Raw genomic sequence first — 27,791 nt, forward strand, 5'->3', positions numbered from 1 at the left:
GACTCAACAATTTTCGCCAATTCATAAATAATTTTTTTTAAAAGTTAAAAAGATTTTTGGCCGTAATATGTAAATTTATTCTTTTCAAACATTTTATGCTAGAAAACTACAGCTTAAAAATGGCTCAACTAATGTTACATCATTTTTCTTTTGAATTTATATTTTCCGGATTTTCTAAAAACCGTTTTAATTCTAACCGTTGCTTCTATTGCATATTTCAAAACAAATATGGTAGATAACAAACTGTTTTTTTTTGTTGTTGTTCCTGTTATTGGTCTATGTATGTATGCGTGTGGTTTAAATAAGATGATAAAAGATAATTGATTTTAAATTAAAATAAATTTACTTATTTGAAATAAATTTTTTAAGATAATTTGTTTGCCTAACTAAAATATTTTTACACATTTTATAAATATAATTTCTACTAAATGTAAAATGTTGTATGCGTTAATGTATATTTATTTATTTATAGAAGACAGAAATCAATAAATAACCCAAATGAAACACTTGGCTGATTGGATTGTGGGTTTTAATAATCTTTTTTTAATTTTTGAATGAAGACTTCACCATTATATAACAATATCTTCTCTTATATCTCTTTACGACAAGAGTATACTGATACAAAGCTAGTGGAATCAGTTCGTTCTCGTTGCATATCACAAAGAATACCTCAAGCAATTCAAGAAAATGAATTAATATTTGGAAACATAGATAAGATTTTTGCTGCTCAATGGCTTGATGAATTGCATGTCATTTGTGGTACTAAATGCAACAAGGTTATATATTTTCTACAACATTCTTGTAATGTAAAGATACATAAAATAACTTCAAAAAATTCAAAAATAGGTCTTAAAAAACTGTATATTTGTATTAAGTAATTTTTATCAAGTGATTATGCTGCAGTCATCTCTTACATTATTTAAGTCAAACAAGAATCATCTTTAGTAAATTTTCAAAAACGAAAATTCAAAACAGTATTTTTCAAATTTTTTTAAAAATATATAGGATGGTATTTCTTTATGTTTTTAGTTTGATCAGGAAAAAACTAAACTACTAGAAGCTACTCTATTTTAACAGTATTTAAAAATGCTTAATTATATACATATATTAATAACTTCTTAAGAGAATCATACTCTCTCATGTTCCCTTATGTTAAAATTTAACTAAAATATAAAATTGATAAAAATAGACTAACAAGAATTACTATAAGCTAAGTTGACTTTTATGCAGAAATTAATTGCATGAAAAACTACTATAATTATTTGAAAATGTTTTAAAAAATAATTTCATTACATAGTTACAAATACAGGAATCATTCTGCATTCAAAGTATTAAATTGAATAATCATGCAAAATGTTATCACAATCAGTATATATTTCAGATGTTAAAGTAACTAAAAATATATATGCTAGTATTTTATTTATTATGACTTCACATCTTCAATAAAAATTTATAATTTTAAATCTTATACTCAGCATTTTCAATTTACTGAACTTCATAATTTATGCAGTTACTTTTGACCATGTGCTTTTTTACCTGTGATAAACATATTGTTAAAAGAAATGTCTTATCTACTTGTTACTTTAAAAACTTTAAAATTTAAGAATTTATGCAAATCTACCAAATGTATAAGATTTCTTGGCTCTAAATAGAAAAACATTTACCAATCATTCTTAAAAGCAGATTCAAGTGGCTTTCTCCTGTCAACCAATAAGTTTAGCTGAATTTAAAGCAAGATGAATGAGAATTTAAGTATGAATATCAATTAACTATTGTTATCTATGCTAAAATTTAAAATGTGATATTAGCTAAAGGCCATTTACAAGTTTGACAAGACAATAGCTTATCAAGTAAAAAGGCAGTTTGGTGGATATCTTCAGTATTTGTCAAATAAAGAAGAACTAGTAGAACGATACTGTTATACTTTATTTATCAGTTGTTGTAACCACCAACAGCTTGTTGATCAATATAGAATTTTTAATCTAATTTGGAATTTGTATCTTCTTTTTCATATGATGGATGGTCCAAATGTTATCCTGGATTTTAAAAACTAATTATCATTTAAACTTGAGGAAAAAAAATTAAAAAATTAACCTAAATTAAAAAATTAACCTTTAAATTAGCACATAAATAAGAGACAATCTTTTTTTTCCTGTTCTTATCAAGGAGCATATTTAGAGTTCTTATATAACAAAACTTATTTTTTAAGTAAGATCTTGGTCATAAATACTTATCATCTGAAATAGTTTGTAATGTCTGAATGTTCTTTCTCAAATCATCTTTCATAATTAGTCTTTTGTCCTTATTTTTTAAATAGCTTTTAGTTCAAAATGTCATTTCAAAACAACTTTGGGAAATTCCTACACTAAAAGGTTCTGGTAAAACTCCTTTTCCTGAAAAGAATTGTGGCATTCATAGTATCTCAATAAATCCAAGCTCAACAAGACTTGCTACAGGAGCAGAAAATCCAAATGGAGTTGCATTTTATAAACTCCCTAGTATCGAACCAATTGCTGTTGGAGAGGTAAATACTTTTAACCTTTATCTTTTAGTAATAAAAATACCAATTTGATAAACATTTATAGGTTAATTTACTAAAACTCTTGTAAAAGAAAATTGCAGATGATTTTTTTAAAAAGCTTTTTTTCTTATTTTCATTATTATTTCTAATCATAAAAGTTTTTTTTATAACGTTTTTATATAAAAGATTGCAATGACAAGCAATTTTTAGTTTATGAAGCTAAAATGATAAAACAAAGCATATATTTTTAGTTTCACACTGATTGGTTGTTCACTTCATCATGGATATCAGATGATGTTGTTGCAACAGGTATATATTTATGCTGAATCATTTTGATAATAATCTTTTTCAATTTTATCTAAACTATATTAGAAAGTTTTTTTTACTATTTCATATTTAAGTATGCAATGGCCTTCACTTGATATGCCTAAAAATAATTTCCACAGAACTATAGCTACAGCATTATAATTGTATGCAGGCTTTATTTTTATAACCCTAATACCTTAAAACAGAAATTTTCTGAAAAGGTTAAAAAAAAATTAGAAAAATTGTTGCAGATTCAAATTATCAGATAAATCACATGTGATTATCTGATGCAATTCTTTGAATGCACTTTTTTCTGACACTTCCTAAAATGAATTTTCTCAAGGTTCACGTGATAAATGCCTAGCATTTTGGGTATTGAATGAACATGATCAGATGGACAGCAAAAAAGCGTCTGTATCAGTCATCAAGCCTACAAAAACCATAGAAAGAAACAAAACACTGGATAAAGTTCGTGCAATGACCTACAATCCTTTTTTGGAGGTGCATTAGATTTTGTACAGTTATGTGTTTACAAAGTTTGATGGTTGAAATTTTTTAAATATAACTGCTGAGTGTGACTTGCATCAGTTGAGATGTAGATACTTTTTTTGAACTAAAAAGTTAAAAGTTTCCATGATCAATCATTTTAAACTCTTTTTTTTTTTTAACTAAAATAGTTTGATTGCATTACTTAACCTTCATACATATAAATCTTCAATAGTAATAGAAAAATAGCAACGAACAATTTTATGGGCAATATTTTCCTGAATAGAAACAAGCCTTAAGTAAAAAAAGATTTTTCTGGAAATCAACGCCAGAGCTCATGTCCCCCTTCATCACTCCTTTTCATAGGATTTATTTGTTATCTTATATTTTTTTGTAACATTTTTACTTTAATTTTACTGAACTCCCTCAAAAAAGGGTCTTGACCACCTCTAAATAGAATGACAGTATAGTGTCCAAATCCAAGCATTTATTAGGATTTTAACTTTCTAGCCTCTATCTCTACTATTTTTTCTACACCTTTTTTGATGTCTTGATTTATTAAAAATTCCTTTAAGTAGCTTATCAGTGTAGCTCTGTATTCAACAATTTGTATTTAGTACCAAACTTTATTTGTTGGTTTTACTAACATTAAAATCTATAGAAAATGACTTGTTTTTGATTGCAGCAATTAAAAATTACGAATTAAAAGGCCTTTTTGTAGTTGCTGCAATCAAAAATGTAAACTTATTAAGAAAAAATGTGAAATAAAGATTGTAATTTTTGTGATTATCATTGGGATAAAATACATGGTGTAAAACATTTGAAGGGTTTTTATCAAAAGCTCAATTTTACTTTTGTCACTAACAAACAACAATTTTCACAAACAAACAACTTTCTCCCATTAAAAACCAATAAAGTTTCTCCTCTTATGTTGCTCTTTAAAAAATATAATCTTTTTTCTTTTATTTCTATTTTATTTCTCATGATTCTATTAATTACTTCATATTTTTTTTGAAAACCAATTTTTTCATGTTTTGCTATGAATGTTTTCATAATCCAACAAAATAAAATGGTGAAAAACAATGCAAGAAAATACATATATGCCTGTCATAGTGATTTGAAAAAAAAGATTACATTTATTTCTCTACAACAAAACAAAATGATTGGGAGCAGTCCTCTGATATCTTTGCATTCTTCACTACAAAATAGCGTAACATCATTGCAAATAGTTCTTTCTCATATTTCTTCTCTTTTGTTTATAATATTGAAAAAATGCGTTCTTATATTTTTGAGTTCTTAAGTTTTATAAATGACTAACTGCAAGTCTGGAAAAACAATTTGTGTAACTTTGGAAAAACAATTTTTTTAAAATTTTTTTTTAGCACTTAACAACTATCACATCGAATGGTTTTGTTCATATTTGGGATGTTAACAACTTAACTCAAGTAAATATTTTGTAAGATTCATTTTAATTTTTTTAAATAATTAAAACAAGTAATGAAAGGCAATTAATTATGTAGGTTGTGTGTCATTCACTGCCTTTTTTGAAAGAAAACGTTTGTATTGCACACGAAAAGACAAACTTATTATATGCAGTTGGTTCGTTGTCACACGTGTCTTTACTTGAAACCAGATCTGCAAGAGCTGTTGGTTCATTATGTTCAACTGATCAAGGAGCAGGTAGATACTTAAGTTGTCCATCATTTGTTTTTGATCTCTTATTTCAATTTTAATCTTTTAAAATTTAATTGTAAGGAAAAAAGAAAGAACATGTTTAAAATCCAATCGCTGAATAATATTGCTTTTTTTTTTTTTTTCTTCATTATGCCATAGATTTGTTTGTTTCTGGGGCGAAAAAGTAATTTTAAAGCCATAGACATATTTTCTACTTGAAGAATATGACTGATCTATGACTTTTTGAATTTAACATTTTTTTTTCTTTGCGATTACTCTTAAATATGCATCAATCACTATTTTAAATAGTTAAATATATAATTTCTATTGTCAATAAAGATATGCTATAATTAGTTTTTCTTGTAATTAAATTATTAAATTTTTTTTTTAAACAATTATTTTAAATTTTTACTTCTATTAATCAGCGTAAGAAGTGATAACATTTAATTTGGCGTTTTGTTTGAAGAGTCATAACTCACTTCAAAATCAAGATTAAATTTACACGAAGACAGTTTTTGATTTTTATTATTTGAAATTGGTTTTTTTCGATTACACCATTTCTACGGACAAAATCAACTTAAGAAACAATCGACTCACCTAAGCACTGGATGAGCTTTGTGTCGATTTTACGAATACAAAACTGAATACGTTTTTTTAATTGATCTAAATTTTCAGCTTGAAAATTATTTTTGTATACCAGTCCTTTAAGAATACTTCAAAAATTCTCTATTGGACGACATTCTTGCAAGTCTGATGCGTTGTCTTCTTTTTCAACAAAATCAACCATTTTCTCTCGAAAGTAATCAACCATGGTTTTAGCGTAGTAAGCAGACGCCAAGTCAGGCCAAAAAACATACTCATCATTAGAATAGTAGTGCTCTTCAACGAATGGGATTAGTCTTTTTAATACAATCTTCTAAATAAACTTTTTGGTTGAGAGCAAGGTCGCTTGAAACAAAGAAAGCTTCGATAGTCCATTTTTCGAAAAACATATCCAGACAAGCAACTTTTTATCAAATTTAACAACAGGTTTGAATTTTACGTTTGTAGAGGTGTAATTTATATTGCTTGTGTAAAATCTGTTGTTACCATTAATGCTAGTATGTGCTAAAGTAAAATAAGACTCGTCAACTAAAATGAAAGCTCGATTTCAAAATTTTTCATACAGCCTTCTGCATTTTGTTCTTGCGAATGCTTTCTGAATATCGGTACGGCTTGGAATGTTTTTTTTTTCTCGAACGGATTTCAGTCTATGTTGCCAGTGTTCTACAAATGTAAGCTTGGCTGCAATCGAACTTTTGGACTGCTTGTCTTTGAGAAATTCCATCCTTGTGGTCAAACATTTCTTTTAAGCGCTTAATATTCTTTTTGGTCTTTATTTTAAATTTACGACCACTTCCTGTTGCTTTTTTTCAGCTAGCTTCGTTTTTATACGTCTTATTATAGTATAGATAGCTGATTTTGGTACAAATTCTGCCATAAAATGGTCAGCTGTAAATTTTTTCCCTTTATCATTATGCGTTTAATAAAAGCTCGTGCTCACGCTTTCTTAAAGTCTCTGACTTGGAAATCTTTTTTTTTTTTTTTAATTAACAAAAAGTTTATAGATAAATTATATATTTTCTTAGAGAGGAAAAATATGAAATATATTGAATGTGCTTACAATTTTTCAAATTGATCGTGGTGTTAAGAAATTTGTCTAAAACTGCAGGTCAAATTAAGTGTTATCACCCGTTATTCACAAATCGCGCCATTTTTTGTTAAAAATATGTAAAATGTTTAATTATAAACTAACATAATGATAATAATAAATAAAAGTTAAAAAACTATGAAACCTATTATGAACATAAACAGTAAAAGCTCTTTTAAAAAATTGACGTAAATTACATTAAATAACAATTTAAATTAGATTTTTCGTGCTCTGCGCAGGTGTGCGTTCGGTCAGTTTTAATGACACTATTGTTACAATTGGAACTGGCTATGGCTCTTTATTGTTTTATGATATCCGTGTTAACAAAATGCTAGAGAACATTGATGGGACGCCCTTTTTTCAAAGAACAGGTCGAGGTTGGCTGGTATGGTTGTTTTACATTTTTTAGGATAGTATTTTTCTTTTTCAAAACTAATTACAAGTTCTTACTCACAGAGGCGTGATTCTGTTTTCCGTGAGTTCTTTTGGGATACAGAACGTTACCCAAATGCAGTCTATGCTCATAGTTATCAATCTTCTACAATGAAACTTTTGACAGTGGGTGGTCCATTAGCCCTTGGTTTGTATGGTAACTATGCTGCTTACTGGGATTAACAACTCTGTTCTTGCTTTTGTAAGTTGAGGTCGGTGTTTGCTAAAGTAAATTTATATTAAAAAATATTTTCACAGGAAATTTCTAGGTAGAGATCTTTGCTATTCAAAAAGATTTAAGCTTCATGTTGCAAACGAGGTTTCTTTATAAAGTAGTGTTTTAATTTCGTTTTGAATTTTATCTTTCAAAATAAACAAGTTATCTTTTTACACGAAGTTACATAAAGTTTATAAGAAAGAAGTTTTGTTATTTCGTCTGTTTTTTTTTATATGTGTATATTCTACTATGTCTATACACAACGTATACTGATATTATTTAAATACTATATGTTTATATATAGACGAAGATATTCTTACAGACTGAAATTGAATTTTACTAATGCTATACAAATCATATTAAAGAAATTATTTGCCAAATAATTTTCAACAGAGACTTTTATAAACAATGATTTTACCAATCAGAGATACTAACATTTCTGAAATGATTTTGAATTCTTTAAAAGTCTTGGACAAGTGATTTCATAACTGATAAGTTTTTGTTTTTGTTTTTTTTTTTTTATTTTGCTCATACTTTTAATAGCTAATTTATTTATATTTATACACTTCAATAAATAATGAAATATTTTTTTATAATAATTTTTTTGCAGATGAAGCGGTTATGTGTAACTATTTATGCTTTTATTGTAATAATAGAGAATAAGCTTCATTTTTCAAACAGTTGCAGTTGATATTAATTAGACTCTAATCAATTTTTTTGGGGGTGTGAAACAAGGCGATTTGTGCTATAAATCGAAAAATTGAGTTGCACTCTAAATAAAAATGTCTATATCGCTAAACTTTTTAACATCCCCCCCCCCCCTTAAATAAATAAATAAAAATAAATAAATACAAAACAGCAATAATAAGTGTAAAATTCGGTTTTATATTAAAATCTCTATTTAGGTTGAAACTTCTCTTGATTTAAATTTCTTACTTTGAATTTATAGAAATTTAACGTTTTATGCTTTATTTTTCTGGTTTTTTTTTTTTTTTTAATCGAAAATTTGTATCAAAAATACAACTTGAACAAACTAAAATGGTTCAAAATTTGAACACATAACAAATTTATGAACGTACTAATTTCAGCAAATTAAAATACCTTTCTCGTCACTCCCACTTCATCTCATTTCATCTTTCTGGCAAATTTTATAATTGCTTGTAAATGCTATTTCTAAGACAACTTAACTACGGATCTATCTTATGACTAAGAAGTTCCTAACTTACTCAACTTTTAACTTTAATGACTGAAGCGAGAAACTTTCAGACAGACATTCTATTTTAGTAGTCTTTAAAGTTAAATAAATCTCCAGTATTTTAACGGTTTGAAGGAATTATTTTCTTCGTTAAATTCAAGGCAAAAACACTTTTAAGGAATTTATTTTTTTACTATCTGCTAACATTCATTGAAAGACAAGTACAACTTAGAAGTTTATCTTGGCAAATGAAGACCAAAGCGATTGAGCTTATAGCAATACTTAGTTCTAATTAGAATCAATTCAAATGCTCGACATCTAACCATATTCTAAACCATTTTTGAAGATCAAATGACTATCTATTGGCACGATTTAACACTAACTTGTTTTCAATATTATATCTCGTTTTCTTAAAACAATCATAACTCTTGCAGATGGATATTATTTGGTTATAGAAAATGCCTTCACTACTTGAAACAGTTATTTAGTTGTGATTGGACATGTCTATTCTTATTAGAGATGAAAAGTAATATAATATTAAATCAAATTTTTCTGTTCGAGTTGAGAATTGTTCTAAGAATTGTTCTAAGAGACGAGGTTAATATTTGTGTAAAAATTAACATTAAGGTAAGGGTATTGTTAATAAAAACAACTTTTTGTGCAATTTATGCTATATAGCAACCATGTTCGTTTCAAAATGTAGGTAAGGATTTTTTCATATCAAGAAAAAAAAACCTAAGTGATACAAATGTTGTTTTGTATGAAGAACGACGTTTAAAAATTGTAAATAATTTATATAACTGCCTTTTAAAACTTCGAGTTTTCTTCTAAAAATGTAAGTAGAGTTGAATAACATTTGGGGCAAGTTCCTCCTTCACTATAAGTTTTTTTTATTGTCATACTCAAGCAAAAGTGACATTTGCATTAATTCCTCAAACCAATCCGCCTTGCTGAGGAGTTGCATCAATAATGGTTGGTATAGGTTTTTTATCGGGTTCCATGCACGTTCCGCTGGGATATTTTTCCTTAAAACGCTTCACTACATTTGGTTCAATTAAGTTGACTCCGGATAACTGGTTGCCAAGAGTAATCCTATGTATACAATTTTTTGTCATGTTGATCGCTTATAACAAATTATTAGAAACAAATAAAACACAAACATACGTATAAAAACCGAAGCAAAAACATCACAAAATTACAATTAAAACTCACCAATTAGGTTGCACGTTGTGCTGTCGACCAAATATTTCTAGATAATAATAATAATAATAATAACAACAACAACAACAACAACAACAACAACAGTAGTAGTAATAGTAATAATAATAATAATGATAATGGAACACATTTAAATTTATAAAAAACTTATAGCACATTCAATGAGCAATTTATGTTGTAACTGTTCTCCTATTTAACGGGTATTAAGATAAAAACTCTCTTTGTTTTGAAATATTACTAGATTTATATTGTTTTATGTTCATACAAAAAAACAGTTGAAAGAGACATAAGTGAGAACAAAACAAGAATACATTCCAAATTTACTAGCAAATAGTGTATTTAATAAAGGATTATCTAATAAAAGTTCCCTTAGATTTAGAGGACACTGTAGGTTAAAAAGCAATAAACTATTCTAACGTTTTGGAAATTTTTGACAATTTAATCTAAAACTGTATTAAAAAACATCTTCATATTTAATTTTTTCTCCCATTTCACTTTGTATTTTCTTTTTGAGATTTTCTTTTTTAACTTGTGATTTCAACTCACCTAACTTTTCAACTCACCTAACTTTTCAACTCACCTAACTTTCTTTGTCCAGGAGCTAAGCGTTCAATTAGTCCGTATATCTCATCTGGTTTATGACTCGTATCTCGAACCTAGTGAACAAAAAAATTATTTTCTAATTGTTTTTGGATTTAACTCAATTATTTCACTACTTTAATGCAATATAACAAAATGTAATATCATCCAAAATATACTATAACAAATAAAAGTATAAGTAGCGATATTATTATACCTCTGAAACTAAAACGTCACAATCAAGCCCCTTGTTGAAAATCGAAGGATCAGGCCTGCCTTTAACACCGATCTGAACAAAAAAATAATTGAATCTTTAAAACAAGATGATTAAACAAAATATCACTTTTGAGTAATTTTAGGAGTAAATCTTTTTTAAATAAGTATTTTAAAAAAGGGACTTGTTTTAAAAATGGTTCGTAAAAATGTTCACACAACTTGAAAAATGTTGAAAGAACTTAAAAAAAGCAAAGATCTTGAGCAAAATGTAACCCACAATGCAATGCTCTTTTCCATGGTTAATCCAATGTCCAGTTCGTCCGGTTCGAATCAAGCGTTGCAACTGATTTGTTTTCACCCAAATCAATTCATCGACTCGTTTGTACCTTAAAAATAAGCATGAAGTAATTACCTATAATTCTAGCAACATAACTAAAAAAAAATCAAACCAGAAAACAAAAAAAATGTAAAATTACCCCCAAACCTCTAGACATTCACGTCCCAGTTCAATAGCTCTAAAAACACGAAAGAGTTTTGAATCAACTGAAATTAGAAATTTAAAACATTATCATTTCGAACTTTTCCATTCTTAAACAATTTATGTATGGTACATAAACACCAGATAAGTGCTAGAACTTTAAAACTTTGATAACCTCCCAGTAACCCAGAGAAAGATATATCCATCGTCCTGAAGTTTTCCTACTTGCAGCTGCTTCATTTCATGATCAGCCATTGTTCCATAAGGAAGCTAAAAAAATAATTTGAGATATTAAATCGAAGAAAAATGGGACCCATTTACATAATCGATATGCCTTTTAAACGTTAAAGATTTAATACACAATAATTATATTATATATCTTTTTTTAATAAACAAAAAGGCAAAAAGCTGAAAGATTTTTAGTGCTGACCTTAATAATAACTAAACGTACCTCCATATGAATATCCCAGGGTGGGTCAGCCATTATGACACTAAACTTTCCGATTACTTCCAAGTCCAGTGTTCGAACATCACATTGAATCCACTAAAAAAATGAGAAAAATGCATTTCAAAAGAAAAGAGCTTTTTGATATTTTATAATATTTTATAACAGTCAAACTGTGTACTTATGCAGACACAAAAATAAATAAAACTTGTGTAAAAATGTACAAAAAAAAAATTAAAAAAACCTGTGGTGGCATCAACATTATTTTTCCTCCTAACAAATCTGTCTTCTAAATTAAGAAAGTTACAACAACATAGAGAGCCGCACAAAAAATAACAAAGATGCTGAGATAATAACAATGACAACAAAAAATCAATTAAAGTAATAACTTATCTGAATCATGGACAACTTTAATAAAAAAACATGTTGTTATTTAATTAAAATTTTGAAGCTTTCTTAATACAAAAGTATTATGCATATAGTTACAGAAAAAAGTCTTTCTAAAACACATGTAAGGTACTATGATATATTTTTAGATAAGAATTTACCTGACTAAGACAAACAACAACAACAAAAAAAAAAACAAAAAAAATTGTCTCAAACTTCACTAATTTTATTTTTAGCACAGAATGTAAGTTCTGTGAATGAGGAGGAGGAGGAGGAGGGGGGGGGGCGTTTAAGTTTAGTTCTTAATTTACCACACTAAGATAAACTAAAATTAACACATTCCATAAAATATTAAAACGACAGAGATTTAAGAAAATGATTTTTTCTTAACTTTATTTACTTTTATTTTTATATTGGTAAATCATGGTAATATAAACGTGGATAGATGATATAAAAATAAAAAAAATACTGAAAAAAAAGTCATAAAAAAAATACTGAAAAAAAAATCATAAACTTAAAAATGTATGCTCTCATATCATCTCAAATGAGTGCTTACAGTTTCTTTACCTAAACACACTCCCTGAACAAACCTTGATAAATATCTTAGTTACCAAGATCAATGCAAAAAAAAAAATTAAAGTTCTTGAGAAGATCCAACATCTGTTGTACCAGTGAAGAGACGATTGATTGTAGGATGAAACTGTGTGGTGCCAACAGTAAAACATGGTGGAGGTAATGTCATGGTGTGGGGTTGTTTTGATGGTAATAATTTGGATGATATTGTTAAAATAGACAGAATAATGATAGACATTAGGACATTTTAAGAAATTGTGCCATTCCTTCAGGAAGTTTTGATAATTAGAGAACCATTCATTTTTCAAGAAGATAATGAAGCATTCCTCAAAAGGTTTTAGGAATCAATTAAGTAAAACAAAAAGAAAAAAAAAAAGATTTGGCCACCCCAATCAAACAATCTTTCCCTTATTTAAATTTTATAGGATAAATTAGACAGAAATGGAATTAAAAATTGACCACAAATCGTACCATCTCAATCTTTTGAATAGGAACGAATCAGAATTTTTTAAACTATAAGATTATGAAACAGAAATGTCAAAAAATAATGCTCAAGAGTGTAAAAAGTGAGTGCTATAAAATAAACTTCAAAAATTGGAACATTAGTTTTGCCATAAATATGTCATTGTCAAGCAATCATTGCCGCTAAAGTTGGCAACATAGATGAAAGCAAGTTATAAGTTTTTTTTTCATGAAACTTTAATAGTTTTTATTTCAAGAGATTTTTTTTTTTTTTTTTAATGTTTTCGCCCTATTTGTTCACAAAAAATTGAAAACTTTGAAAAGTAATACTATTCAAAAAATTTTTGATGGCTGTGTATTTATATGTGTGATGGCTGTGATGATTGTGTGTTTATGACAAACTGTGACAAACTATTTATAAACAAACTGTGTTTCTCTCAACCAACAATTCTACATGCTGTTGTTGTTGGGAATAATATGAAAGTAGGTTACTAAATTCAGCTATATATCTTTCCAAAATATTTGATGAACAACGATTACTATCCAGCTGTTGCTGGTACTGGCTATAGGAGAAGTATTTACAGGCTTATTTACAGGCTTATTTTAAAAATCTAGTACAAATACTAAATACATTTGTACTAGATTTGTAAAAAAAGTTTATATTTTTGAATTCAAAATATATTTACTAAGCCTGCTTTCTGTTTGTCTACAGAAGAAATTCTCTCAAAGTCACCATTGTGAAGGAAATTCTACATTAAAGCTAGATACAAAACAAACTACTGGCAATATTAAACATTGGTACCCTACCAGAATTTTATTTTTTGTTTAGTGTTACTTTAGTGCTAGGAAATGTTTTTTGGATATAAGACTAGAGTTTGATGATGTTCTATAGTCCAAAAGTGTTCTACCAATGTGTACTACAAAAGTGTTCCACCAATGAAGAACACTTTTGTAGAAAGCATTTAAACTTACGCATGTTTTAAGAGACAGGAGAAGCTTCATGGTGATCATGGTGACAGAAGGATATTAGTAATTGTTAATTTGGAAGTTCTTATACAGTTGCTACATTGTATTTATGCATATAAATAGAATATTGAATATATATTAATAAAATATTGAATAGCTTCTTTGAGGTAAAACTTAAATCGATCAAGATGTCGACTTTTTTTGCTGATCACCAAAACTTGTTTAATTAGAGGTTTTACCAAAATTTATAACGTATATATATATATATACGTTTCGATACGTTACTTTAATATTTTTTACAAAAAGTTATTAACTTGTTAATTTGTTATTTTAGAAATTTTGATCGAGCATTTAAATGATACAATAAAAACTCTTGATTTTCAAAAAAGAAAAAAAAGAAACAGTTTTAGCTATTGTAATTGTTGGTAAATCTTGGTAAATAAAGTTGTGAATTAAATGTAAAATAGTGAAAAACGATTCATAAAAGCCTGACCCCAAAAGTCAGGCTAGTGAGACATCAACTACATTTATAATTAGGTAAGAGTTAATCCTAGGCTGAGTAATGAGACTGAATAGAATTCAAATTTAGCTGAGTTGATCAACAAGAAGTTAATAGGAGTTGGTGAATGCACTGAGAAAATAAGAAAAGTGTTTAAAAAAATAAAAACAAAAAATAAGATCATATGCAGCACTTAAAATTGCCACTTTTGTCAGTGACAGTAAAATCAAGGCAATGTCAGTGGCTTAAAGATTGTACTGGTCAGTAGAAGACTTGCCAAAAGTTATTTTTCAGTGACAAGCCAAAATTCAAACTGCAAACTACAAAACAAAAGTTATTGTCGAATGGCTGAAAGATGAGTGACAGTTTTGTATACCAATGATCCAGAAAGGCGGAGGATCTGCTGGAACCTGGGAATATATTTCCCATCATGGTACTGCAAGTTGCAACACTTACAAAAGTCAAATCAATAAATTTATCTACAAAGAAACACAGAAAAGGGCACTTTTACCATCTGCAAGCCTTTTTTACAGAGATTTCAGTCAAACCTGGAAATTTCAACAAAACAGAGCAACTACTCACACAGCAAAGTTGATTTCTGAATGGTTCACTGAGAGTAATGTAAGTCATTCTATGGTGTTCAGGATCATATGATTTCAACCCTATTGAAAATATTTGATAGACAGAAAAATGGCAACTATTTTTTCACAACAGCAAATCTAGTAGTTACTTTGGTGCAGTGTGACTTCTAAAAAAAGAACAACTTCAATTTTATTTAATGCAAGAAACACAAACCTTTGTATCAACTGTGTCTTTCAATTTATTTGCTGAACTTTCAGACCCTTGTTGTTCAACTTCATAATGAACATACTAAAAGTGCAAAAATAAAATTTTAAAGTTCAGAAATAAACAAACTTTCAAAAAACAAACTTTCATAAATCAAACTTTCATAAAACAAACTTTTATAAAATATAAAGTTCTTTCCAAAAAAAAAAAAAAGGAAAAAAAATCAAAAAGAGAAATATATATTTGTTTCAACTAGTATACTTTTTCTGTATTTAAGTTTCTCAACCTCTTCTTAAAAATATAATACTCTAAATAATCATACCTTGCAAGTGTCCATGTGGAAACAGGTATTTAAAAATGAACAGTCGCCCAGAAATTCTATATAAAGACAACAGAAGTTTAATAGAACATTAACAGAAGAGTGTTAATCAAAAGAAAGGAAATTGCACAACATTTGTTAACAGAAAGTACTTCAAAAAAACGAAGAGTATTTAGTAACAAAAGCAAAACTACAGAGAAATAAAAAATATTAAATGAGAACAGTAAAAAAGTGAAAACAAGCAAAAAATCATGTTACCATCTGTATGTGCTTGGATTATTTTCTTAAAATGTAACTATAAAAATAAAAAGACATATTGACATTCAAAAAAGTATAGAAGAATTCATATTAGTTAAGTTGAACAGTAATCTTTATGCAAATCAAAATTAGTATTAAATTATTAGAAATTTAATATACAAATAGATATCAACCACACATTGCTGAAAAGTGTAGACATGACATTTATTCTTCAAATGAATTGCTTTTATTTCAAATACTACAGTCCAAATTTTTATTACACAGTACTTAAATAAATAAGTTCTATAACATTTCCTTTTTAAATTCTTTTATCATAAATATTTTCCTTTGATTACATCATGATATTTTCCTTTGATTACATCATGGTATTTTTTTAGGATGAGGTATATTTTAGGGATTGAAAGAAAATCACTTTCTTTTTAAAAACTCTTTTTTAGGAATATAATGATTTGGTTATCAAGGGCTGATATTGGAAACAAAAAAAAGTACATATGAAAAGTGAGAAGACAAGTTGGCAGCTGATTAAATCAAGAGTGCTCAAATTGGAACCAAGATGGTTGATTGGCCATGATGGTTTGGGGATGCTTTTCAGGATTTTTTTGGATTGAGACCAATAAAAATAAAAAAGGTGAACAAGTAAAGGAATCCAAAAATTATTAATAACCTTATGTTCATTACTTTTTTACACCTTTTTCTATCGGAGTTGCTGCGTCTGCATTCTTCTCTTGTACCAAAAGGACAAAACTCACGCACCATGGCACCACCTTGTGATTTGAATTTTTCAATCAAAGATTGCTCCTATAAAAAAAGTTAATTATTAAGATAGGAAAGAAAAAAATTGTACAACTTGTTTATAATTTTAGGCAAGAAGATAACAAATTACCTTGGCGGTCTTTTGATTTAGAAGATCAAGAATTTCATTTCCAATTTTTTTGTTCTACACAAAATAAAGTTTTTCATTTTTATCGTTTGTAATTAAATAACATAAATTTGTTTTCATAGGAAATAAATTAAATCCACTAATATTAGCTTTATATAGGGAAACTAAATGTTGAGAAAAGATAACCTCAGATTCTCTCATTGTTGGAATTGATAGCAAGCTCTAAAAGAAAAAAAACAAAATAAATTCTGACAAAAAATAACTGAAATATTGACATTTATTAAAAAAAGCTTTTTATCACAACCTTATTTACAAAAAATCATCTATTAAAAAACAAATGTAAAAAAAAATACGGCAATAAGATCCTTTTGATCATCAGCTTCTGGTTTCATATCGCGGGGTTTTTTTGAATCACTAAAAAAATATTTTACTAAATTTTATCTTATTCGTTAAGATAGACAAGTGCATTAAAAACCTCTAACATAACTTTAAAATTGATAAACAAATATTACTCAGACTTATTAAATATAATCAAAAGTGAACAACCATAATTGGTTTTGTAATCACCTGATCAACCTTAACATCTTATTTGTTAAAAATACTAATTGCTAAAAATGTCATATTGCAATTCTTCAATATTACAGAATAAAAATGAGATGAAGCCTCCAACACTGTAGACCAAAACAAATGACAGGTTCAAAGTTCTTGCACTTAAAGTAAAAATGTAAATATTAATCATATCAATTAGAACACTTTAAAATAAAATTGTGAATTTAAAAGATAAAATTTCATTTCTAAAATTATTTTGCTTCCTTAAATCTGATGAAAATAATCAACATTTCTTCTAATGCATCTGCATAAATTTTTACAGGGGTTTTCAACTACTTTTTGCAACATTTATTGTTTATAAAAGTTAGATTTTAATAAGATTATTTATACTGAATTTTGCTATTGTAATGAAATTTGGTGATTTACCTTACAGATTTTGGCAATATATATGTGGTTAGGTAATGCTGACTGATCTGCACAAAAATATAACACATCATGTCAGAGTTGATAACATTATTTTAGTTGTAAAATTAGTGATTAAAATAAGTCATGGGGACCTTATGTAAGTTGTACTCTTTGTACCTCTGAATTGATATAGTAATTGAATCGGAAGGGTAGATCAATATTGTTAAGTTAACTGATGGTATTCCAAGAATGAAAGAATCATGTGGACAAAAGCTATTTCTACTTGACAAATGTTGTAGGTTTCATGAAAATAGTCATTTCTACTTGACAAATGTTGCAGGTTTCATGAAAATAGTTACTCCTACTTGATAAATGTGCAAGAGGTTTCATGAAAAACAATGAGGACTAGAAATCTTAAATGCAAATCAGCTCTGAAACCTGCCCAACTTAACTAAGATATTCCTGTTCCTGCTCGAGCCTTAATGAGATTGAAAGTGATGAAAGAAGTGAATAAACAAACAAGGAAATCACCAATTGATTTGAACAGGCCACCTGAACTTAAGACACTCAAACAGCTTTACTTAATTAGCCAACTAGTTAAATGAGACTTTGTTAAAAAGTTAGAACTGTTGGGTTCCCATCTACAAGAGTGGAACCATTAACACAAGAACAACAATGTTCCATTTTCATGTACGTCATGCCAAACTTCCAACATTTTACTGTTCATATCCCAATTCATTCATAAATCAAAATAATGTCCATGAACTTATGAATGAATTGGGATATGAAGTTCATCCTAATGAATGAAAATTGTTGATTTATTTGAGCAAGAGCAGTTTGAAAGCAGTGTTTCTGAACAATCACAATAAATAATCATTTGCTCTTGATGCACATACAGTTGACTTCAAAGAAAACTATGAAGAAACTATGAAGGTTCCCTTAAAGTTCACCAGATATGAAGATCATAAGCAAAGCATATGTGGAAACTTGAAAATGGTTACTTTCTTTTAGTTGGTATGCAGCTTAGTTATACTTAGCAAATGTTTTTCTTGTGCTTATGAAAAAGTTGGGATAATGCAAATCACATCAAACTTCAAGCATGACCAGTCACATATTTCTTTCCAGGACATTACAGTGTTAAGCATGATCCATTAGGGAACTCTGAGAATTTTTTTTTTCCAATTCATATAAAACCAGGTATTTTGAAAAGAGACTGTTTACTCCTGCTATTGTTGGGAATGCTCAATCAAAGTTGTTATTTTAAACAAGCAAGGCTCAAATTAGATTTTTTTATCTTTAATGTTTTTTCCAATAATCTTAAAATATACAATTGGGATTAAATTGTGATTTAAATTCTTTGTCTATTGACCTGAAATTTGAAAATCAATACCAGAATTGAGTTGAAAAACCATAAAAATGTTGCAAACCAGTTTGTTAAGAGATGTTAACATCAAAACCCTGCAAAACCCAAAATATTTTAATTCAATGCTTACTTTAAATTATAAAAATCTTTTTACTTTTAAGTAGAGAAAAACATATGAAGCAAGTTTTAAGTAAAAACTAGTAGTTTTTTTTTTTCATTTTAATCTGCACTTTTTAAAATTGCATGATAATTGCTTTTTATAATGATATTTTTTACATAATATGCTCCTATTTATGGAATAAATATGGTTACAAAAGGGATTTTTATTTGAAGTGGAATTTTTAGAGGCCCCCTTAAATTTTAGAGAAAATCTTAGGTAAATTGATTAAAAAGGTAAAATGGCAGGTTTTTTAAGAAGAAAAAATATTTAAATGTTTATGTAAAGTTTTAGCTTTTTTTTTTTTTTAAACATTTCAACATTTTTAAGGTAAAAATTTTTAAATATTGAATTAAATTTTCCCATTCTTGGAAACACTATACACCTAATATTAACGAACTTAAACTATTGTTAAATCTCTGAATGACATAAAATAAAAAATGTGCATAATTAGATTATTAACACATTTTTTAAAGAAAGAAAAAAGTTATTGTTTTTAAAACAAAAGAAGTTAAGTTAAGTAAAGAAAAATATAAAGAGTGAAAATAAAGTTAAAAGAAGTTCTTTTAACTTTATTTTCATTAAAAAATTGTTCCAGTAAAAAAAAAAATTTAGCTATTAATAAAGTGATTCCAATAAAATTTCTAATCTAAATAATAATTTTCTGGTTAAGGTCAAGAACTTTCAACCTGCCTGATCCTTTGGACCAAAGTGCCACTAATTATGCTTCTAGTACAAGCTGACATTATTTTTTTTTAGTAGATTAGGTTTGGCCATTTCATCAGCCATATAAAGTCATTATTTAATATGTTTAACAAAATAATTAAAATATCATTTACTCTCTAATAAAATTTTAGTGATGCACTGAACCTAGCTTTTTTGCCTAACACTGAACCCAAACATTAACACATGATTTTTTTCCAAACACAAGTTACTAAAGTTTCATATTTATTTTTAATTCTTTTGGAGAAAATAAGGCAATCATTAAAATAATTATACAAATTATCCAAGTTTAATTATCGTCTAAAATCATATTGATAATCTCAAGTGTTTATGTTGAGAAAAGTAAAAATGTTTTTCAGAGTTTAGAAGTTTTAATTGAAAAAATATAAATAAATTTAAAAAAGACTATTGAAGATAAATATTTTATAGGATGAAAATTTTAAAATACAATTTTTGGTTGAACATTTGCCAAAGTTTGAACAAATTGAACATTTAGCTAAGCAGCAGAAAGATCATCGCACCTATAATACTTTTACAAAATATTAGATAAGAAACAACTCAAAGTTTACTTATCTAATGCATAACAGAGTTTTTCAGCTTCTGTTCTCTCAATACAAGAAAATCTATATAAGAAAAACTACTATTTTCTAGTGTACCTGTTTTCAACCACAGCTACTTTATCAGCATTTGCTAAAAATGAAAATATTTTAATAAGAAAATTTAGTTATTTGTACCAATTGATTTAGTTTAAAAAAATGACAATATTTTAAAATTTTTTCACTGAGATATTTTGATCATTCAGTAATTATTTCAAGGTAAATTTAGAAAATAAGATTATTACCATGTATAAAGTAACAACAAATGACATTATTAACAACTACTACAAAAAACAAGGCACCTGTAGAAAGGTTGCCAAGAACTGCACGCAACTAAAAAACAAACATTTAAAAAAATATGTAGTAAGAACATTTTTTAAAAATATTTAAAAAATAAAAAATAAAATAAAATATTACTTTCAAATATTCACAATCATAAATGGCAATTGATTCTCCTATTCGCTTCACACTAAAAAGATTACAAAATCTGAATTCATTTAAGTTTAATTCAAAAATTCAACAGTAAATTTATCTTCATAAGCTTTGTAAGTGTACTAGATAATAATACTAAAAAAAAAAACAACAGATTTTATAAACCTAATTAAGTTTTGAGCCTCCAATTTTTCAACTACAATCATAATACTTGACCTGTTTACATTTTTTTTCACCTAAAAGAAAAAAAAAATTTATTGCTAATTTTACTTTTTTTTTTTTTTTTTAATGCAATTAAATATATAACAATGCAAACCTTTTCCAAATGCTTTTGCAGGTCTTCAATTGCTAATGGCAACAAAAATTCTTTTTTACTTAATTCTAAAGTTATGTACTTTTCCAACTCAATAATGGCTGCTGTATCTAATTCAACCTTCCCAGGAGCATTTGTTACAACACTTTCATTTTTCTCTTGCTTCTCCTCATCAACTTAAAAATTTTACAAAATTCATAAAAATTGATTTTTAATTCATTTGAACTGTAATTAGATTTTATGTTTAATAAATCAAGTGCACAGGAAAAAACAACAGAGTGATGAATTTCCACTTTTGAGATATTAAATACTTAAGCAAAAGAAATGTTTTACTGAATACATCACAAGATCACACAATTCATCATCAAATCAGTGCTAGATGGCAGTCTTTACTTTAATATTTTTTGTTTTACTGCTAGTTGATGAAGGAAAGATCTTTTGAATCACTCTTTCCCACGATCCATGGAATTGTTTTTCCATTTTTATTATTTATAATAATTTAATTTTAACAAGTTTTAAAGGTAACTTTTGTAAGTAAACTGCAACAAACTTTAATTAACTTAAAAGCAAGCTTTAAATTAATTAAACAAGTCATTCAATTTACTTAAGAAACTACTTTGATTTAAGTTATTAAATTTTACTAAAAGTAAACATGGGGCTAAACAATAGAATGCAATATCAAGATTAGATACATGCAGTTGATAAAAATTGATTTATTATATTTACATATATCTAAAAGACTTTTTTTAAAAGTTAAGGAGTTTAAAGAATCAAAAAATACTTGTTGACATCCACCAAATTGAACTTTCAACTTATTTGCAAAATCAGGACTCTTGTCCAAAATTAAGGTCTTAATTTTATGAAAATTTATGCAATTTTGTATATGACCATTAGTGCTGTCCTAAAGAATTAGATAAATATGCAACTTGTTTTTTTTTAAGCAACAATAGAGCTATTTAGGATATGGATGGCATAGAGAAATTCTCATCAGATTTTCTTCAGGACAGAAAAGCTGTGTTTAAACTTAAAATATCTTTCAAAACAAACAATATTTATCTAATGAGCAACAGTGATAAGTCACAAACTATAAAATGCAACCCAGCCATTTTTTCCTGTATGTTCTTTAAATATCAACTTTAACATTTAGCCTTTAAAAAAAAACAACAAAAAACAAAAGGAGAAAAAAACCTAATTCTTGCTTAACAATTTCTCCTGCAGTAGTGCTCTCCAGCAAAACTTGTCTCTCTTTTCTTTTCTTAGCTAACATCTCACGCAAATTTTCTTGTTTGCGTTTGTGAGCCTGAAGTTTACTCCACGTATCCGACATTTTTAGAGTAATTTACTGCTTAAAGTACTCAAAAAATTATAAATCTTCCTAAAAATATGAATTTTATAGAAAGATTTGAAAAAAAAATTTAAAGCAAACTATAAAATACACAAAAAAAAGATTATAGAGTAATTGGAGTTCAATTAAATATGTAAGAGTAAGAAATTAGAACATATTCTTTTTGTTTATCATGTTGGTGAAACAAAAGATGATAACGATAAAGGATATTAGACTTCAAATATATTAAATATATTACATTTAATTTATTGAACTATTTAGAAATTTTAGAAAAAAAAATGTTTTAAAAAAAAAAGAAGCATATGCTCACTAAAATTCAAAGTTTTTATTTCATTTTTTTGTTTGATATTCAATTTTTTTGTTGTTGCTATGTTCTTCATTTTCATAGCTTTACAAAAAAACCTTGTGAAACAGGACCCCTTGTAGTTAGATGGTTCAATCTAGACATTATTACCTTTGGACTCTTCATATTACCAGCCATAAAAGCCACACCAAAGGACTCTGTTGTATGAGCAAGATGAAAGTCAACAAAACAATCACTACCTTCATTAACAAATTTAGCTACAATTAGTCCACAAAGTCGCAGCTGCGAACTACTTATAAATTGGGAATTAACAAATTCATCTAGTAGAAAATCATTATAATTCAAAATCTCATTACTCATAGAATAATCTGCAGCTCTTTTTGCCAAATTTGTTTGTACAAGTAATTCACCACAACCAGATGTACAACTACCAACAAATATAGAAGGCGAATATTGAAATGCCCAACAACCTGCACCATATTGTGCAACATGACCTAATCTTCCAGGCTTCTTAAAGGCTATACCACCACTTGAAATAGCTGATGCCATTTCACCATTAGTATCAATACATATTACACCTATAGTATTTAACCTTTCACTAATTTGTTTTTCTTTTAGACATTCATCAACTTCTTTTTCATCTTTAAATTCAAGTGACAATTTTTGTTTTTTTGAAGAAAACAAAACTTGCAAGCTGTCTTTAGAATTCTCTCCAATTTGAGAATTACCATCTGAAATCACTTCATTCGATTTTTTTTTTAAATGTGTCACAGTCTGTACTCTTTTTTGATAACTTAAAAAATCTTCCCAAGCTTTCTTTGATCTCAAGCTTTTGTTTTTCACCAACTTCAAGCCTAATTCTCTTGCTTTTACTTTAGTTCCTTTGCCAGCCAAAATCATTGGGGGACAAAGTCCTAATTCATGCTCTTCAGACTGATTGTTTAACAATATTTTTGCTAACTGAACTGGATTCATCAGGTTTTTAACACATACAACAGCAGCAAACCTTTTTGTTTTACTTTCCATAATACCTGCTTCACACTCAATGCTACCATCTTGGCAAATATTAGAGCCATAGCCAGCATTTGTAAGATCACTATCTTCAAGAAAACTGCAGACCTTTTCAACAATATCAGTGCAAATATAGTTTTTCTTTAAGAGCCTTTTTCCTAGCTTACAAGCATTTTTACAGAGGTTAGTGTAAAGTGTTTCATTGGTTATACTATGGTAACCAGCACCAATATGTAAGCAAATAAAACCAGAGCAACTGTTAGTTTGAGCCATATTTAGCTTAAAGACAAAGAAAAGTAAGAGTTGAGGAAATCTTTGAAAATTTAACATACACATACCTCTGAAGTTGTAGAAACACAGTAAATAAAAGTTATTTAGTGCATTTCTACAACTTAAGAGATTTTTTAAATCTTTTTTTAATGAATAGTTCAAGTTTAAAAATCAAGAATTAAAAAGAAACAGTAATAAATATTTCTTAGTAATAATATCTCACTACTGAGATAAAAAAAGTAAAAAAAAAAAATTCACAGGATATCAAAAATTTCTCATAAATTTTTCAAATAAATTTCAGATCTATCTTTTTAAATGTTTACAAATACGGATTTTTAAGAAAAATTATATATAAGGTAGCTGATATAAATAAAAGATAATATGTTCAATGGTTTAACTTTTGAACTTATACTATCTTTTGTTAAGGGGATTATCTGCAGATTTCTGCCATTCTTTCCACAGTATTTGCTTTAACTGTGATAAACGTAATCCAGGATTCTCCTCCTTAATTCTTGCTAATTCTCGATCAGCAAACTCATTGTATGCTGCTTTCAACCTCTTCTCAGGATGGAGATCAACAGAGCCTTCTGAGTCCAATGTGAGTGCAGCAACAGCTTCATCAATATTTCGGGCTTCAACAATACCTGAATTAAAAATTCTTAATTAGATGTCAATAAACTACTTATGTAAAATGCTTAAAATGCAACTAAAAAAACTTGTTAAAAAAAAAGAGCAAAACTTTTAAAAGGTTTGCATTTGCAAATTTCATTTCAAATGTCATTTAAAATTGATTGATAATACATATTAAAAAAATGATACTTCTAATGAAAATAGTTTGATGTATTTGAGTGATTGAATTAAGTAATTTATCCAATACTTAACTTTACATAAGATAAAGCAACGGTTGTATAACTATATTGAAAAATCTTTTACATGCTTAAAATAAAAACGAGAAGCAAGACCAAACCTTCCTCTTCAAGCATTTGTGCCATTTTTCTATTGGGATTTTCAGCTTCCATTTCAGGATTTTGTGTGATACGTTTTTTTTGCAACTCTAACTGCTTTGACAACTCTTCATTTTGCTTTTTCTCCTTCTCCTTTTGCTTATCAATTTCAGAGCGAGTTACTTTTTTTGGTCCAACTATAAAAAGACAACCTTTTTAGAAATAATATTTTGAGTTTTTAGTGTTAAAAAAAACCTTTTCTTTACAGCTTCTATTTATTGGGTTTATTCTATTTTAAAACTTGTAATAAATTCAAGTTAAAATAAATAATTGTTTATAATGACATTGTTAGTAAAGTGCAAAAGGAAGAAATTCAATTTTGTAAACCCAGTTGTACATAAGAATATAGTCTTATTAAAAATAAATAAATAATAGTTAAGATGACTGGTGAAATAAAGCAAACAGTTTTACTTTATAAACTCAGTCTATGCTTCAGATTAGCATTTTATGCTATATATTTTTTCATAAATTTTTAAAAAATTACGATAAATTAGCTCTCATGTCCTATTCTTACAATACTGTCATAAGAACTTATTATCTTATCAAATGAAAAACTAATCTGAAACTGCATTGATTTTTTGTGCCCTTTATTCTATGTGCATTTGTTGTGCACATTTCTCACTGATAGTTTTGTTGGGTTATAAAAATTTAATAACAGGATTCTCACTGATACTTTTGTTGGGAGATTAAAATTTAATAACAGGATTTTTACATTTGTTTTCCTACCTCTAGCAACAACAATAGAAAACTATTTAACAATAGAAATAATTTTTAAAAGTACCAGGAGCTACTTTTGTAGACTTGGCCAACTTTGATTCTTCTTCTTCAAGCAGCTTTTTTGCTTCTAGCTTTCTGGCTAATGTTTCCTGTTTTTTTTGAGTGACGCTCTCCTGTAACAAAATGGAAGGTTCTACAGCACACATATATATAAAAGCAAAATGTAACATCAAATTATTTGTTAGACATTCAAAATACAATTTTTTAAATTTACAATTGCTAAATAAATTGCTTAACATGACACTTTTCTCATCTAATAATGAATAATGAATAAGTATCAGTCATTTGAAATAAATAAAACTTACAATAATTTATATATTTAGATATTCCATTAAAAAACTTCCCATAACAACATAACATACCTTTAATAATCTTTTTTCTTGAATTTATTGTGCAAAAAAATTGTGCCATTAAATTAAAATAAAGTTTACCAAACTTTCAATGTTTTTATATAAGTTAAATTATGCTAAAGCTTTTAATTAAAAAGTTGATTTGAACTATTTGGGTGCACTATAATAGTTTTTGCATACTGCAACTACAGTTTATAACTGCACTTTATAACTGCACTTTATAACTGCAACTTTATAACTGCAACTTTATAACTGCAACTTTATAACTACACTTTATAACTGCAAATAGAACAAATAATAGAATATATAAGCTCATTACAACATCTTTAAATCCAAAACTTTGATTTTACAGCAGCTTTAGACATCAATCAGATTTAAATTATCAACAAAAATAAATGTAAGAACAATAATTCTTTTCAAAGTAAAATAACAAATTAATAAAAAATTAATTTTTTTTTGAAGCAAAAAACATTTAAAAAAATTTCCTTAAGTTCAGCAAAAATAATTAACTTTTATGACAATAATACAGTAAAATGTGTTAAATTATAAAGTTATTTTATTGTTGAGACAAGGAAACCGTAGTAACATTTGAACAAATGTTCTAGATATGGTTTTACAGTGTTTTGCTAAATTATATTTGTTGTATGCAAAAAATCTCTTGCTAACATAAAAAAACAATTTTTGTGTGTAACTCTAGTAAGCTAACTTAATTACAGAATTCCACTAAAACACTTTTTTGACAGGCTTTTATATTTAGATATATTTAGATATGTTTTACATCCTGTTGCTGCTCATAAGATTTCTCTGATAAAACATTACTTTCCTAGTTTAACATCAGAAAACAGATTTTAAAAATAAGAATATAAGTTAATAAAACAAAATTAAAACCACAAATTAAATATTTTTCACTGTGAAACTTCTTCATTTGTAATTTGCTTTATAAAGGCACAAAGATATTCTTCAGCTATTTTATATTCTATTACTAACATAGCTTTATGCTGATTTTTATGAAGAGTAAAGGTAAACAAAGATAAAGCAGAGTAAGATAAAGCAGAGTAAGATAAAGCAGAGTAAGATAAAGCAGAGTAAGATAAAGCAGAGTAAGATAAAGCAGAGTAAGAGTAAATTGTAACTGCATAAAACATAAAAATTTTGGTACTTATGTAGCCTATTATAAATATAAATATTAATATATTAACCTTTTCATTTGTAATATAAATTCCAAGGGAACTTCTTGAAAACAAAAAAATTTTACTTTTAAGAAAAAAAAAAAACCTTTTTAAGCAACTTTCTTTCTTGTAACTTGTCATTGTCTGCCCATTTTGCATCTTCTATAGCACGTTGCTTAGCTTCTTGTTCATTCTTCTTCTTTTCAGCTTTTCGTTCTTGAGCTTCCACAGATTTCGTATTTACTCCCCACCCAGAACTTTTCTTGGGCATATCAAGCACCAACAAAGACAGAAACTTGAGTTAAAAATCAACTGGTATTTAGGGTTAATTATGTAATATTCTTAAAATATACAATGGCTCTTGAAGTATATTTTTTAAAAAAATGTTATCTTTAAGATTAAAAAGCATCATTTTTTTAAAATAAAATCTTTGATA

General features: G+C 27.2%; 4 protein-coding genes across 10 annotated transcripts; 1 reads left to right on the top strand and 3 right to left on the bottom strand.

The window, feature by feature from the left end:
* The first annotated feature begins 221 nt into the window (after nucleotides 1-221).
* Nucleotides 222-7,704, top strand: LOC145187939 (DDB1- and CUL4-associated factor 12-like). 5 transcript variants are annotated; one of them, XR_016446130.1, is made up of 9 exons: nucleotides 224-280; nucleotides 473-776; nucleotides 2,318-2,524; nucleotides 2,773-2,830; nucleotides 3,171-3,328; nucleotides 4,696-4,758; nucleotides 4,834-4,993; nucleotides 6,897-7,062; nucleotides 7,134-7,699. XR_016446130.1 is itself a non-coding variant. In XM_090070052.1 (9 exons), exons 2-9 carry the CDS (start codon nucleotides 555-557, stop codon nucleotides 7,290-7,292), a joined length of 1,173 nt encoding a protein of 390 aa, XP_089926178.1. In that variant the 5' UTR covers nucleotides 232-280; nucleotides 473-554; the 3' UTR covers nucleotides 7,293-7,696. The 5 variants fall into 5 exon arrangements, 4 of the variants coding, with proteins under 4 accessions (XP_089926184.1, XP_089926187.1, XP_089926178.1 ...); XM_090070052.1 differs by having other exon boundaries at nucleotides 232-280; nucleotides 6,917-7,062; nucleotides 7,134-7,696; XM_090070058.1 differs by having other exon boundaries at nucleotides 222-280; nucleotides 6,897-7,704.
* Nucleotides 7,705-9,174: 1,470 nt separating this feature from the next.
* Nucleotides 9,175-23,044, bottom strand: LOC145187792 (N(6)-adenosine-methyltransferase catalytic subunit METTL3-like). Of its 3 annotated transcripts, none has more exons than XM_090099417.1 (23): nucleotides 22,925-23,044; nucleotides 22,314-22,500; nucleotides 21,129-21,301; nucleotides 20,978-21,048; nucleotides 20,798-20,849; nucleotides 20,683-20,713; nucleotides 20,441-20,474; nucleotides 16,941-17,001; nucleotides 16,774-16,809; nucleotides 16,591-16,644; nucleotides 16,386-16,505; nucleotides 15,708-15,744; nucleotides 15,453-15,508; nucleotides 15,140-15,214; nucleotides 11,702-11,746; nucleotides 11,464-11,556; nucleotides 11,188-11,282; nucleotides 11,011-11,049; nucleotides 10,812-10,920; nucleotides 10,536-10,607; nucleotides 10,320-10,395; nucleotides 9,734-9,770; nucleotides 9,175-9,613 (listed from the first exon to the last, which is right to left on the bottom strand). In XM_090099417.1, exons 2-23 carry the CDS (start codon nucleotides 22,450-22,452, stop codon nucleotides 9,454-9,456), a joined length of 1,665 nt encoding a protein of 554 aa, XP_089955543.1. In that variant the 5' UTR covers nucleotides 22,453-22,500; nucleotides 22,925-23,044; the 3' UTR covers nucleotides 9,175-9,453. The 3 variants fall into 3 exon arrangements, with proteins under 3 accessions (XP_089955543.1, XP_089955613.1, XP_089955680.1); XM_090099487.1 differs by lacking the exon at nucleotides 22,925-23,044 and adding an exon at nucleotides 22,781-22,803; XM_090099554.1 differs by lacking the exons at nucleotides 20,441-20,474; nucleotides 20,683-20,713; nucleotides 20,798-20,849; ... (2 more) ...; nucleotides 22,314-22,500; nucleotides 22,925-23,044 and adding an exon at nucleotides 17,155-17,300.
* LOC145187247 (threonine aspartase 1-like) lies at nucleotides 22,793-24,121 on the bottom strand. The gene has a single exon (XM_080063574.2). It carries the CDS (start codon nucleotides 24,119-24,121, stop codon nucleotides 22,853-22,855), a length of 1,269 nt encoding a protein of 422 aa, XP_079919700.2. The 3' UTR covers nucleotides 22,793-22,852.
* Nucleotides 22,793-27,743, bottom strand: LOC145187249 (coiled-coil domain-containing protein 124-like). The gene is made up of 4 exons (XM_080063577.2): nucleotides 27,462-27,743; nucleotides 25,841-25,949; nucleotides 25,023-25,196; nucleotides 22,793-24,699 (listed from the first exon to the last, which is right to left on the bottom strand). The coding sequence occupies exons 1-4, from the start codon at nucleotides 27,624-27,626 to the stop codon at nucleotides 24,467-24,469; spliced, it is 681 nt and encodes a 226-aa protein (XP_079919703.2). The 5' UTR covers nucleotides 27,627-27,743; the 3' UTR covers nucleotides 22,793-24,466.
* Between the last annotated feature and the right edge of the window lie 48 nt (nucleotides 27,744-27,791).

This window comes from Hydra viridissima, unplaced genomic scaffold, assembly GCF_058129835.1.
Source record: "Hydra viridissima isolate aposymbiotic clone 2 unplaced genomic scaffold, HvirCarnegie_v1 scaffold_1, whole genome shotgun sequence".
Classification (NCBI taxonomy): Eukaryota; Metazoa; Cnidaria; class Hydrozoa; order Anthoathecata; family Hydridae; genus Hydra; species Hydra viridissima.

Coding starts and splice junctions, on each gene's coding strand:
- LOC145187792 (XM_090099417.1), bottom strand. CDS start 22,452: ATGTCGGATACGTGGAGTAAACTTCAGGCTCACAAACGCAAACAAGAA. Junction 20,850..20,977: donor GAGGCTCAAAACTTAATTAG/GTTTATAAAATC, acceptor TAATCTTTTTAG/TGTGAAGCGAATAGGAGAAT. Junction 15,509..15,707: donor AATCCAAGCACATACAGATG/GTAACATGATTT, acceptor GTCTTTATATAG/AATTTCTGGGCGACTGTTCA.
- LOC145187939 (XM_090070052.1), top strand. CDS start 555: ATGAAGACTTCACCATTATATAACAATATCTTCTCTTATATCTCTTTA. Junction 4,759..4,833: donor ATGTTAACAACTTAACTCAA/GTAAATATTTTG, acceptor TTAATTATGTAG/GTTGTGTGTCATTCACTGCC. Junction 7,063..7,133: donor GAACAGGTCGAGGTTGGCTG/GTATGGTTGTTT, acceptor TCTTACTCACAG/AGGCGTGATTCTGTTTTCCG.
- LOC145187247 (XM_080063574.2), bottom strand. CDS start 24,121: ATGTGTATGTTAAATTTTCAAAGATTTCCTCAACTCTTACTTTTCTTT.
- LOC145187249 (XM_080063577.2), bottom strand. CDS start 27,626: ATGCCCAAGAAAAGTTCTGGGTGGGGAGTAAATACGAAATCTGTGGAA. Junction 25,197..25,840: donor GTCTACAAAAGTAGCTCCTG/GTACTTTTAAAA, acceptor GTCTTTTTATAG/TTGGACCAAAAAAAGTAACT. Junction 24,700..25,022: donor ACAAATGCTTGAAGAGGAAG/GTTTGGTCTTGC, acceptor TTTTTAATTCAG/GTATTGTTGAAGCCCGAAAT.